Source organism: Melospiza georgiana, chromosome 9 (genome assembly GCF_028018845.1).
Source record: "Melospiza georgiana isolate bMelGeo1 chromosome 9, bMelGeo1.pri, whole genome shotgun sequence".
NCBI classification, from domain to species: domain Eukaryota; kingdom Metazoa; phylum Chordata; class Aves; order Passeriformes; family Passerellidae; genus Melospiza; species Melospiza georgiana.
In genome coordinates, this window is record NC_080438.1 from 11091432 (window position 1) to 11105280 (window position 13849).

A 13849-nucleotide genomic window follows, 5' to 3' on the forward strand; every position below is an offset into this window, starting at 1 on the left:
ATGGAGACTACAAAAAAGTGCAAACTGCCAGACTGGATGAAAGCCCAAATGAATAATTCATTTGCAGATGCATTAGGCTGTAGCACAGATGCAACTGAAGAGGAAGAAGATTACTTAGTTTATGATGGAGATGTAGGAATAGGCTGTAAATACAACAATAACTCAGAGAATTTGAATGCCTGTAGTTGTACAAGAGATATTTCTGGTATTTTAAACCTAGCCTGTTCTGAAGATAACAAAAACATAAAAGCAGCAGCCAATTATGAAACTCCTCTACAGCCTGAAGAATTCTCCAGTCATCACAGAGGCACCAGAGGAACAACTGCAGTTCCAATTGAAATCCCTGGAAGCGAAGCTTCCTTTCAGCAGGAATTACCTGTTGGCAGTGCCAGTAAAGCAGGCAGCAGAGAACATGGAACTACCTCCAAGATGTCCACGGTCCTCCTGCGTCATTTTTCTAGGGGAGAATTACTAAGCACATGCCCCTTAATTGAATGTGAGACAATACCAGAGGTGTCCTTTACTGAAAGTATCGATGACACCGGGAGCAAACCTGAGCCTTCAGAGCACAGCAGAGGCTCTTTAGTGTATGAACAATGGGCAGCCAGCTCTGAGGAGTATCCCTTAGAAAAGCACAAAGAAGTACAGGCTCATGACAAAAATGGAAACTCATTAAATGGGAATAGATCTGTTTCAAAGAAATCTATTTTTTCTTCTGGACAATGTGGGTGCAGACAAGAATTTTCACAAGTGGTTAATGAGGCTGGAGATACACACACCTTTCAAAACATGAAAGATGAGAGAGCCCTGTTTAAGAGAACAGTTTCACCTTGTGAGCTCAAATATGGCCAAGGGCAAGCTCACTATTGCCTTCCTGACTTCTCTGACGCTGCTTCAGAAGTTCAAGTACCAAAAAAACCTGACAATATTACCTCAGTTCCCTCAACTGCAAGAGAAAAACCCTTTCCTATTTTGCAAAGTAAATCAGTACCTGTGAACAACATTTTGGAAAATAAGAATCACTTCAATTCTGCTGAAGTAGAGAACCAAGAAGAAAGGAGTATTTCAGAACTGCTGCAACAGCTACAGGTAATTAGGATGCTTGAAGAAATTCTCCATACTGGTAAGAGTGGTTTATTGTAAGGAGATATTCTTATCCCATAAAATCTAACATGACTAGCTATATAGGCACTCTGTAGGTATCAATGAGTACATCATCTGACTCAAAAACTACTTTCACAAATAAAGTTCTGTGGGACTGACTTTATACAGAACTGTCATCACCATTATTTAAAGGCTGAGTATTATTTAATACACCAGTATTTAACACTGGAGCATTGTTTGGGATGATAAAGCATCCTATCAAATCATTAGGAAATCCACTATAAAGTGTTATTTCTAGTGTTATATTTAAATATTTAAATTCACAAAAATACTTCAAATACATTTTTAAGAACAGCATTTTATTTTTTACTGTACCCACATTAAGACATCTTTGCCTTTTTTCACATCTAACACACTTCAGCTACTGAGACTGGTATTTATTGACAAAGGATTTTTTCTGCAGTATTTCTCTTACTGTTGTGAGTTTATTTTAAAGCTTGTTAGTAATTAGATAACTGCTGCTCAATTTCATGCCCTGACATGGAGCTCACTCACTGAGCTTTACAGGTTCTTAATTCTGTTCCTAGATTTACATCTTAGTAAATTGCTTGAGATACAAGTTTTAATAGTTTTCCCTATTATTTCCTGGCTGCAAATGAGATGCTGACGCAGCATGCTGACATCCAGAATCATATTGACCATCTGAGATTTAATGCTAAGGTAAATCTCTCAAAATACTTTTTTTAAGTCATTCTTCTTTACCTCTAGCAGTATGACTATCCCCCTAAAACTATTTCACCACCTTCATATTGTATTTCCCATTTATACAAATCCTCTGTATTTTCACAACACAGAGAAGTTTTTTAAGTATTTATACAATGAGACACTTTACACATCTGTCAACTCAGAAAATATATATATTATATATTTCATTAATATTTTGTATTTTGAGTTGAAGTTTTTTGTCCAGCTCCATAAGTGTTCTATACATTGTATCTATAATGAAGGTTCTCATTTTAACAGATACTTCCTCAGTCAGACTTTGCAAATGCCAACATTGCCATTTCCTCAGGACACACTGGGACACCACCTGATGTCATCACATTACGTGCTCCTGTCCCTGTACAACCTACACATGGTTTGCTTAAAGCAAGTAAATAAAATTACAGTAGCTATGCAAATGACTATTTAATGTAATTTGATTACATTTTTGGGCCAAAATTGCAATTGACCAATCTTCCCTCATATTCCATAGGACTGCAGCCTGGAACAGCAGCATCAGCACTACCAGCAGCTGGGACAGTAAAAGCACAGTGTCTGAATCCTTCTGATTCACTGCCAGAACTAACACTAGGAGAAAAGATGTCTCAAATACTGAAGGATCAGACAGAGCAACTGACTAAGAAAGTAAGAGCTCTCTTTCAATATCCACTTTGCACTGATGCTCAAATTCCATACTCTCTTGGCAAATTGGTTTAAACATAATAATTAGGTCTAATATTTTGTCTTGAAGGTGGAAGACTTCTCTAAACATATGATCCAGGAAACACTCTTTTTACAAGACAAATATCTGGTAAATTAATTTACGTATTTTGAGCTATCTGAAATACACTTGAAATGGCTGTAGAATTATAATTTCTTGATGTTTACCTGAAATGGATATGTACTCTTCTCAATTCAGACTGAAGGTATGAGATTAGGAAGGAAAAATGGTGTTCAATTCTTTAATCTTTTAAGGATTCTGACTTTAAACTATTAATAAAAGGCCTAAAGATGCCATATAAGTTAGGAATTTGACATGTGGGGCATCAGTTCAGAAATAATTTTTATTATTTTACTTGGACATAATAGAGCAGCACAGAGTATTAGGTGAATATAAAATATGCAGTCCTGTTTCAATTCAGAGAACTACCAAAATTCTTACCAACAGCACTGCAAATAACATCTGGCTTACATAGCAAGACAGTGATAGCTACTTATGCTAAGTTATCATGACATTTTGTATTGAAATATTTCTTATTGATGAAGGCATTAAATCAACTGAAAAGATACCTTGATGCCTTGGAAAGAAATTATTTAAAAGCTAGAGAAGAGCACCACAACTTACACCTGCAGAACTACAAGGACAAGCCTATCAACCTTGGAGAGTTTGATCCTGAGAGGTTAGAAGAGAAGTGCTAAGTAGTACATCAGTCTGTTTTCTTTGACTGTCTTACAGATTTTTGCTTCATTTATCCATTAGTTTTCCTGAAGTGAAAATGTTATCTTAATGTGGTAAGCTGTAAGTTGTTTGGCCAAAATTCACCTTGGGCTTTCTATGTCCTACTTGTAACTGGATATCTATTTGATTAATTCAAATACTTAAAAGGTACTCTGACAACTCCATACATTTTTTTTTTTTTAATGGGAAATGTACTGTGATGTCCACTAAGGTTATCATGGTAAGAAATAAAAGATCACTTTAGAGAGTTTTAAGTAACTGTGAGTTGTGATTGGATTTAGAAGGGTGGAAGGAGGAATATTCAGACTTGGCATGCTGCTTGAAGACATTCAGGAACAAATGGAAGGCAGCAAAGGCAGCCTGTCATCGTTACTGACTTCCTATGAATCTGCCCAGTCTTTCTGTGAGGTAACTGAGTTTATTAAACACTACAACGATTCTGTTTTATTGATGCAAGTCTTGAGAACCTAAGTGCAGTTGTGTGATTGTATGTTCTCCTCTAGTAAGAGCATGATGCTTTTAGCTAGCACGTTACTTCAAAAGAAAATATTTTTAATTAAATACTAACTTCATAATATGTAATTAACTGTAACAGAAACCTAAGTATAAAAACAAAACTATACTGAATGTCCTTAGTTCCAGTTTCAAAAGCATTTATTTCTCTGTAAGAAAATATGAGTAGCTAATTTAACTTCTGCAAAGCTGTTTGGGGAATTAATCACTATCATTTTGTGGGAGGAAAAATTACTTTGTCCATGATCTTAAGCTGCAGAATTACTAAAAGACCAAACAGTATTGTACTACAGAAAATTGAGTTTACTCCTAAGAATGGTAATATTTTCTCCCAGATCCTAAATACACATACACACTCCCTCCCCACCAAAAAAAAAATCTTACTGTCTTCTATAAATCTATAGGTAAATCTCAACAAATCCTTCCATAACCAATGTTTTAGGTAACTTGAGCTTCAGAGAAAAATGATAAGAGAGCCTGAGCAGATGCTGTTTTGTAGGAGTCATTCCTTGCAATGCAAGGCCCATGTACTCCTGTGTCTGTGCTTTGTTACTTTGTACAGAGCCTCACAGTTCCAAGCACCGCTGATCTCCCACAAACAAGAGGTACTGAAACTCCATCTTTTCACAAGAAGCATGAGGGAGAAAGAAGTCAGACAACTGATGTAATCCCACCAGCAAATCAACTTTCTTTAGAAGGCAAAAAGTGCAATCTTTGTCTGCACATGTAAGTGAAAACTTGGAAACAGCCATTGAAATATTAATAAAAACATACATAAGATTAATTGCTGAATAAGAAAATTAGGATGACTGAAATCTGAAAAGCAACATGAATATTTCCAGAATAAAAAATCTGCAGAATTCTATAACTGCATATCCAAGAATTCCTCCTACCCTGGTCTTCCTACCTTTCTCAGTCTGCAAGTATTTCCTGAAGCCAAAACACCACCATCACTTGCACCTAGGAGTTAAATCATCTGTATAAAATTCATGACAGCCACACAAATTCAGGATGTGAATAACTAGTCAGAGTACAGTGCCAGTAAAAGATAACTTGCCAATATTTGTGTGGTATTTTTAATTAAACAAGAAAAGGGAGGGATGCAGATGCTTACAAAATTAACAATCAAAACCTTGTGAAAACTCTAAATACCATCTCCACCCTCCTGGGAAGCATTTGATAGGTGTTAAACACCTCAATGAGATTAGAAAAATAAAAGAAGTGGTCCCCCCTTAACCAATCTAAGGTTAAAAAAGAGAACTGAAGTAAGTTCCAGTAGAGAAGCAGAGCTTTTGGGAAAAAATGCAGCACAGAGCACAGTCATATTAACCTAATTCTGTCAGATTATTTTGTAGGGTAGGTGTTAATAGTTCTCTAGTAAAACTCACCTAGCTTCCACTTTTTCCTCTGTCATTGAAAGACTATTAGTTCAATCTTCTGATCATTATGTTCATGAACAGGCAGAAAATATTCCAAATAAACTTGGTGATCCAATACACCCTAAGTTAAAAATACACATCAGGTAACTCAAATGAGGAACCTTGTTCTTTTTCTTTCAGAGGGTGCATCTCATATATTCCTCTAATTATCTAAAGGCATTAAATTAAAGCCTTAATAACAGTTCAAAGTTACTAAGATACCAAATCATATTTAATGTATGTTGTATCAAAACACTACCAGTGGTAACAGATGGATGTAGCCAAGATTTGATACTACTTTATTATTCCAATGCAGAATTATCAAGATCTCTACTTTTAAGCATTTTCAACACTTGTGGGAAGTCAGGGTGCTTTTGTCAGAATGTGTCCTTTAACTAAAGGGTTAATTATTTTTCAACTAGTTTAATAATTAAACTTCTGCTTACCACCTTTTCAGATAACTGATACAAGTAAAGTTATTTCTGTGAATAAATATGATTTATTCTTAGTTAAGAAATGAATCATTATTATGATGTATTAGAGATGTTTGTAAGTCTCATCATAGAAATATTAATATACAATAAAAATATTCTGTTTTCATGCTCAAAGAAATACAAATATCCAGGAAGAAAAAACTGGGACATCTCCACTCTTCATGCAGAGAAAACCAACTGATTTATCAGATACCAACCTGAGTAAGTCATGAGAGCATATAAAGGTGGGAACCACGCTTAAACCTGCTAGAGAGTCCTGGGAATACATTCCTTTTATGTCTTAACATGAAAATTGTGGTTTTAACAGATGTTACTGCTTAGCAGAGCACAAAACACTGAGAATAAAAAGGAAACTGAAAAGAACACCACGTCAAATTCACTGTGGAATTCTCAGTGATAGACCAAGAGGCAACAGACACATTGCAGTGCAATTTTCAGTTAGATATGAATGAAAGATTTTTAACTTGCTCCAGCATTGAAGCAGTTTGCTCTAGGGAGGCTGTGGCATATCCACTCTCAGAGACATTTAGAACTCAACTGGACAGGGTTCTAAGCAACTTCCTTTAAGTTGGGCCTGCTTTGATAGGGGAGAAAATCAGATGACCTCCAGAAGTCCTTCCCAACCTGAATTACTCTATAAATCTAATTCAGCTTCCTAGATAAGTTTCCAAATATTGCCACTGCTCATACTTTCAAGAGCATGATAGTGACGTGCACACAATGCTTTGATTTTGCTTTTTCTTCTGATCTGCATTTATTTAGTGTTCTAGAAGATGATTCCAAGCTTGACAACTGAGACACTTCATATCAGTACTTCCACTTTCAGTTTTTGGAGTCAGCTTCATTTTTCTGCTTAAAAACAATTTGACCTTTCCACTGCAGAATATTCTGAAGCTTTTAGTGACTAGCATCTAAAGCAGAACAGCATGAGCTGTCCTACATTCAGTTTTAAGTCTGAATATCCAAGTTTTCTTACCTTTTGTCTATCAGTCCTCCTTGACCTTTTTGTGATATCCTCTTAAATTAACATAGCATCCTGGGATTATTGTTTGTACTGGTTGGTGCAATAGTTAAAGCAGTGCCATACTAGAGCTGCTCAAATTCTCATCCCATTCCTATTATGCTGCACTGTTCCCATAACACTGTGGACAAGGACATGGAGAATATCATTAAAGAAAAAAAGCTAACAATTCTTGGTCTGAAAATAAGCACCACCAGAAAATTACAATCAAAGCTTGCAGACAGGGCTGAAACCTAATCTTTAACTCAATCCTCACTCTCCTGGGGGTGAAAAGTACTTCCTCAAATTGCAGTAGTATTAATGGCAGCAAAAGGCTCTGAAATTACAATGCTGAAAGCCAAATAATTACCTGAGTACATTAGCCAAAGCTTCTCATATTTCAGACCCTTTTAACTTATTTTTTGAATTTTAGGCAGTGATTCAGAAGACTTCTCAGCCTGTGATTCTTATAATGATTCACAAAGCAAGGACCTTGGCAACTGTGACACTCTAAGTTACAAATCATTAAATGTGAGATTATGTGGAGAGAAACAAGGTACAGTGATTGCAAAAGTATGAACATCTACAAGGAAACACTGCTTGTAGTTTTATTTTTCTAAACCACTCATCCCTTGGTTTCCAGGACTTAGATGCAGATGCCTCAGGGGAAGCAGAGATCAAGTAAAACTCAGGAATTATAAAGAGTCTGTTCAGTCTTGTACCCTGTGTAGAAGAAGGAGCTCTGGTTCATCCTGTAAGTGTGATGGGTAATTAACAAACACAGGCTAGCTTTTTAGGGGCAGAAAGCCACACCACACACCAGGCCACATTTAATTTAGTATAAGCACTCATTAGCACTGTAAATCCAACTTTTACACACCTGGTCAAGCTTAATCTCCATGCACAACAGATTGAACTTTCCCTGGTTCTTTATGAGTGGAAGCCCTTTCATCTTTCATTTATGACAGGAATATCTCATTTTGCAGAGCCATATGAAAGGATATGAAAATTAGGCATTACTGTGCCAAATTTTATAGTGCCAGCCATTACCTAACGTAGTATAAACAAGTACTAAAGAACATTCCAGCTCTATCCTCACATTGTGTGACATGCAGCAAAGTCAAGGGGAGACTAATTTAAAGAAAATAAATCATCTGAACATAAACCTTTTCAAGTCACTTAGACTGTCTCTAGCATAAGAAAAAATTGCTTAAAGAAAAATATAAAATTTCATCAAGAAGAAAGCATAAATTAACTATTTGTCTCTAGGAAGCCTGTGATACTACAATCAAAGTAGTATTCATTATTAGGATTATGACACTGATGATTCTACACTTCCCCACTGCAGTCTTTCACTGCATAAAATTGAATATAAATCTGCATTCCATTTGCCAACTAAATTCAAGAGCAAACACAAAAAGGTAATCTGTCCTCATTTACAAAAAACTTGAAACATATTCAAGTTTTATTCAGCAGTGATAGTTACTTGGTCTTTAATTTATGCTAAAGAGAAAAAAAAAGTTAAAGTACACAGAAAATTACCTTTTTTTTTGTTTTAAACACGGCCTCAACTCCAGCTTATTCACAGAAGAGAATCTCCACTCAAAAGGCTCAAAAACCCAGTCAGCCAGATGAAGTTGTAACCAGACTTCATGAAAGGTAAGCTGTAGTAATAACTATGTAGTACAGTAGAAAACCCCATTGTTGAAGACTCAGCATGGAAAAAACACCAGGTATCATAAGCAGGAATAATATTTTATCTTTTGCAGTACATGTTGTATATTAGAATTTCACTCCTTAATGAAATTAAAATATTTGCTTGAAGAACATGTGTAAACAATTCTTAGATTAGTTCTTCACTCCTAATGTAATGAAGAGTAAAAATGTAACTTCCTTAGCTGACACATTTAATAATGAAAAAAGAATTCACTTTAAGAGGATGTTCTCCCATTCAAAGATTCAAAAGCAGGCCTGCATTATTAGGATGCAGCTCTGTTTGCTACCAACTATTGCTCTATAAGTAATAATCCTACTTTTAATTGTTCTTAATATTAAATTACACCATGAGACAGAAACAAGCTGGATTCCTAACAGTAGCACAGACTAGACTGAAATGCAAACAAGTTCTGTCACAATATTTTGACAGCCTTACTCATTAGCAGGAATTGCCTGGAAGTTCAGCAGCTGTAATTGAGAGCTGCACACTGGCAGAGAACACTGTGAGAGAAAGTTACAGCAGCAGCAGAGTGCTTCTATGATGAGAAACTTTTTCTTACTCTGCATCCTAGAACATTTTTTGTTTTATTGCAATGCAGATAGAATACAAATAATGATGGACTGTGCTTTACAGTGGCATGGAAAATTCTACTTACCGTAAAATTAACTTGCAACCCAGTGCTGTCAAGGTGTATGTATGTGATTCATAGTTTAGAAGTTCTTTTTCTTACTTAAATGGTATTTTATTTATAATCTTATCTTTAGGAAATCCTTTGTGGCTGCCAAAACCTGCTGCTCAAGCACATATGATAAAATTATCCTTCCACAGCAATACACACCCAGTAAGAAATCTGCCCAAAGAAAATCTGCAATCAACATCAGAGACAGAAATGCCAGTGATTCCTATTCAAATGTAAGACTTTTGAGTGAAAATTAAAAGCCACACATCTTTCTTGAAAGGATTACCTCCATACCTCATGGCACTGTAGAACATCCCATTCTTAGCAAGCTGATTCCTACAGTCTAGGCATGTGTAGTGCATTTGAGGGTAAGACAAGAGGGAGTTCAAACCCCAAGCATTTTGGCTTATATGTTACTATATTTCTTCATATAGATACATACATGTTTGTTGTGCAACTCAGTCCCTGTATAAAAAGTGAAATAGACAAAAAAATAGCACTGGATCTCATCTCTAGAATTGTGTTTCATATACTGAAACAAAGCCTAGCTAGACAAACCACTATCAAAACCTCAAGAAAGCCTTCTCAGAAAGCCAAAAACATTCACCACGCTGGAGCTGATACGTTAGAAAGGTGTAAATATCCCTCAGTTCAAATGAATACACAAAGAGAAACAATTAACAGATACTTCCAACTTGAATCCTAGATAGAATCCTAGTCTATCATGTGACAATTTTTACTTCTCAACATGCATTCAGAGTGAAAATCATGGACAAAACCTTAAACATGATCTTTTTCCAGTACCCTGGAATGCATTTGCCTTCACTATTAACAAGGCCACATTTTATTATTTCCAACAGGTTTTAAGTTCTACTCTGGATCATGCCATAGAGACAGCAAACAGTTTAAAGGAAGCTACAGAGCGGATGGTACAAGCAGTTTCAGAAGATCTAGCTAAAGTTAAGAGAAAACAGTTTTAATTATCTAGTTCAAATGCAATATTGTTCTGCTGGTTCAGACTGAAGTGTTAGTATCTCTGCAAAAATCAAATGATGAACACAAACATGAAAAAGTCAGCTAGATAACTTAGTTAGCTGTTCTGTACCTATTGGTACTAAACCAAACCAGAGCACAAAGGTATTCCACATTTACACTCAGTCTTACAACTGTAAAACAAATTATTAATTCTACTGAAAGTCTTTATTAGGCTGGCTAATCCATTATTGTGTACAGATACCTTCTGTAAGTACTCACTTAAGACAGCTTCATAAAAATTGGCTTAAAGAAGCAAAATTAACTGACTTGGATTTTCCCCAGTACCAAATGTGAGAATAAATCTCAGTCATTATTACATGTCATTTCTTCTCACACTTCAACTGCAGCTGCTTAATCACACCAAGAGAAAACAGCCTCTGTACCTGAGACATCTAGAAGCAAACATGTTAACATAGCAAGTCACAGTCAACATTTGGAATTACTTTAGTTTTCGAGTGCCCTATATTGAGAGTTGTTTGTTTTTAAGAAACATCCTTGTATGTTGCAATGACTGAATTACACTGTTTGTTGTTTATGTATTTTGTAACAATTAAATTGGTTCCTTCGATTTGATGTCCTTAATTTGTCAGATATATCTGGCTTTCACATTTTAGCTGATGCTAAGTAGGTTGGAAAATTTTAAAATACTGTAGAAATTCAGTGAGGCAAGAAAAGTCATCTATTATTTTCCTTCTAACATCCATTTAACTGCAGTGATTAAAGGCAAGCAGCTAACAGCCTTGTTTATCAGGGCTGCTACTCACTGAAGCCAAAGGACATAAGGACTGATGAAAACCAAGTTAGAAATGCCAGTACATTCCTTAAAAAGGACAGCCATTCTCAGGCAAACCTGAGCAATTTCATCAGTGGAAGACACAGAAATAACCCAGACTCTGTTCATACAAGCAGAGATTGCTAAACTCACTGCCATGTGCCACTTACTCATAGCCTGAGTCATTGGCTTTTTTCAGGGCTTCTTTTCCTCCTTAGCCTTACTATATATCCTTAGAACTTCATTTGCCTCTCCTTATTGTCCCTGGTTTTGCTTTTAGTTTAGTACTTGGAATGTCCCCATTCCATTTGATGAACCAGTTGATTTAAAAGTGTTGCTTCTCTAGTTCTATTGAAAAAAGATACAATGTAGATTCAATTCCAAATTTGAAATCTACAGACACTTATTCTCATCACATCCCATGTCCTGCAACATTTTAGAATCATTATGTCATGTCCTCCCCTTTCATTCCTCTCTGAGAACTTGACCTTTTTCCTCCTTTTAATTAACTCTGAATGAACTCATCTAACAAATATGTTCTCTTAAAGTATTGGTTAACCTGAGAGCAAAAATAAAGGGCAAAAACTCAAAATCACAAAAAAATAATACTCATTATTGGGAAAAGGTAAATATAAGGACACAAGCAATCTATTATTTTTCATTATAACATTTCTCTTGGATTCTACATACAACAATCTAACATTTCAAGGCACATAAATACAACATCCCATTAAAAGTTCAGTAATTTTAATTAAGTAATTTTTAAATAGAAATCTAAACATTACCAGTATTACAGAATTCTTACAATTTGATTTTTTTTATTCTCTTCAATGCAAATTTAAGTATATCTTTCTTAATATGTAATAACACCATTTAAAAAAAGTCAGTTCTTTTGAGTGCATCAGGTTTTGTGTGCTTTGTGCTTTTCTTTTTCAAGTTACCAAACCCTTTGAAAGACTGAGCTGCTTCCCTTTTTGTCCTGTCCTTTCCCCATGCCTCCACTTCCTCAGAGACATGCTTCATTTTGGAATTTCTGTATCACAGGCAATTCAACTTCTGAAACAGAGAGACTATGTAGACAATCATAAGGAATTTGCTAAGAAACTAAATTTTAAAAAAGCTTCAGTAATAATTTCTGTATATACTTAAATATAAAGTGTACTTCAGTGCACAGTTGACAGCATTTCTCCAAAGTTGTTTACTGTGATTGGAACTGCTCAATAATTCTGTGATTAACAATCTACCTTACCCAGCACCATCTAAAAAGCCTTTAGATTTTTCACAATTATACATATTTAAAGAATTTTCAGCAAGTTATTTTTACAGAAAACATTACACTTTATGACACTGAACTTGTATTAAACATTTTTACCATAAACCCGTATTTACAACTTTTCTCTTGAAGTCCCTACCCAAGAGCCTAGGCCCTTTTTAATTCAGTCATCTTTAGAAATAAATGCCATTATAGAAGGTTTTCACAGTTCTCAAAGACAATTCCAGTTTATATATAATTACAATACTTTTTTAGCATAATTAGTTAGGAACAAACATGCCCTTGTGAAAAAGTAATTGCAGTGTAATACTAAACAGAACCTAGGAAACACACGTGTTTATCTTCTCATCTCTCTGCCTTCTACTCCCCCAAAAGCAGCAAATTTAAATTATAATATGACCTCCATTAGGAAACATGTAGTATTGAAGTGCAGTATTTGGAAAAGTCAGTTCCATTAGAATATGTACATACTGTTTGTGTTTTTAATGCATCACAAACATCACCATATCTATTCATCCTTCATCCAGACCATATCCTTGGGTTTACTAAGGCTCTTCACATCCTCTAGTAGTTTTCTAGGTGTCAAAATATGAGTAGAACCTGACAAAAGAACATAAGTATGAACTGTATCAGTCAAATTCTGACTTTCCCTCTTTAAACCACCAGTTATATGCCAGTGTTTTGTACTGCACCTGGAAAACTGACAAGTGCAACACTTCAAAGTGTTTTCATGGAAAGCATCATCATGTAAGTGTCACCATTATGTGGGCAAGGCCCCTCTTCCCACACTCAGACATCCAGATCAGGATTCATACTTTGAACTCAAGTTTCAGGTCCTGCTCTGCTCTGTTTGAAAGACAGGACTGAACCTGGGCACTTGTCCCAGCCTGCAAGAAACCTGACTTTCTGTGAAAGGGTGAGTTAATGAGAGGCATTGCCCTAGAATCAGTAAAGTATCTGGATTCAAGATTATCACAAACAGTAGTGTTCCACAGAAATACCAGTTGGAGAAAATTGGCTTTAACTAACATTTCCTTGGAAAAACAAAATTCAAGTGTTGAGCAGCAAAGAAAATCCTTATTATTCTTCAATGCACAACTTCCTCTCTTATTCTCAGAGAGTGATTATAACTTCTGGCACAAAGAGTCACCCTGCAGTTCTGAAGGCAACAAGTAGTGTCACTGTGAACGGGCTAATATTCCTGGAGTTCTGAATCAGGAACACAGACAAATGTTAATTTTTCAGTAATCCATATGGAAATTTGGCAACTATCACCTTCCCTCAGAAATCAGGATTACAAACAAAACCACAAGAATAATCTCTAAACAAAAGGGAAGATGGTGCTGTGGTGAGTGCCAGATACCCCAGTAAAGAGTCACCTACTCTAAACACGGTATTGTAAACAAGTTTCAGATGAGGAAATAATCTGGTTAAACTACATTCCTGTTGTCCTGGTCCTTCCATTACTACTCAGAACTAGAACCAGCACTAAACCTACCTCAACCACCACCAGGGAAACCAGCAAATAATAAATAAAACAAAACCAACCACACACAAACACACGTACAATACCCCTGAATATTTTGAGGTAACAGACTCTAGATTTCAGAATCAAGGTTGGCA

The 13849-nt window shown here is 35.7% G+C and overlaps 2 protein-coding genes across 3 annotated transcripts in view; one reads left to right on the forward strand and one right to left on the reverse strand.

Annotated features, from left to right (window-relative positions):
• Positions 1–11934, forward strand: AKNAD1 (AKNA domain containing 1). The gene is made up of 13 exons (XM_058030514.1): positions 1–1089; positions 2128–2257; positions 2360–2511; positions 2618–2677; positions 3133–3266; positions 3607–3733; positions 4401–4564; positions 5866–5951; positions 7184–7306; positions 7394–7504; positions 8328–8409; positions 9232–9379; positions 10007–11934. The coding sequence occupies exons 1-13, from the start codon at positions 1–3 to the stop codon at positions 10124–10126; spliced, it is 2526 nt and encodes an 841-aa protein (XP_057886497.1). The 3' UTR covers positions 10127–11934.
• Positions 11682–13849, reverse strand: part of STXBP3 (syntaxin binding protein 3) — a 22058-nt gene continuing 19890 nt past the window's right edge. For both annotated transcript variants that reach the window (XM_058030522.1, XM_058030523.1), the window contains one exon: positions 11682–12826. In XM_058030522.1, coding sequence (XP_057886505.1) covers positions 12735–12826 — 92 coding nt within the window. In that variant the 3' untranslated portion in view covers positions 11682–12734. The remainder of the gene's footprint in view (positions 12827–13849) is intronic.

Excerpts from the sequence above, each read along its gene's own strand:
- AKNAD1 (XM_058030514.1), top strand. The coding sequence starts at position 1 with ATGGAGACTACAAAAAAGTGCAAACTGCCAGACTGGATGAAAGCCCAA. Across the intron at positions 1,090-2,127 it reads AACTGCTGCAACAGCTACAG|ATACTTCCTCAGTCAGACTT; the intron begins GTAATTAGGATG and ends TCATTTTAACAG. Across the intron at positions 5,952-7,183 it reads TTTATCAGATACCAACCTGA|GCAGTGATTCAGAAGACTTC; the intron begins GTAAGTCATGAG and ends TTTGAATTTTAG.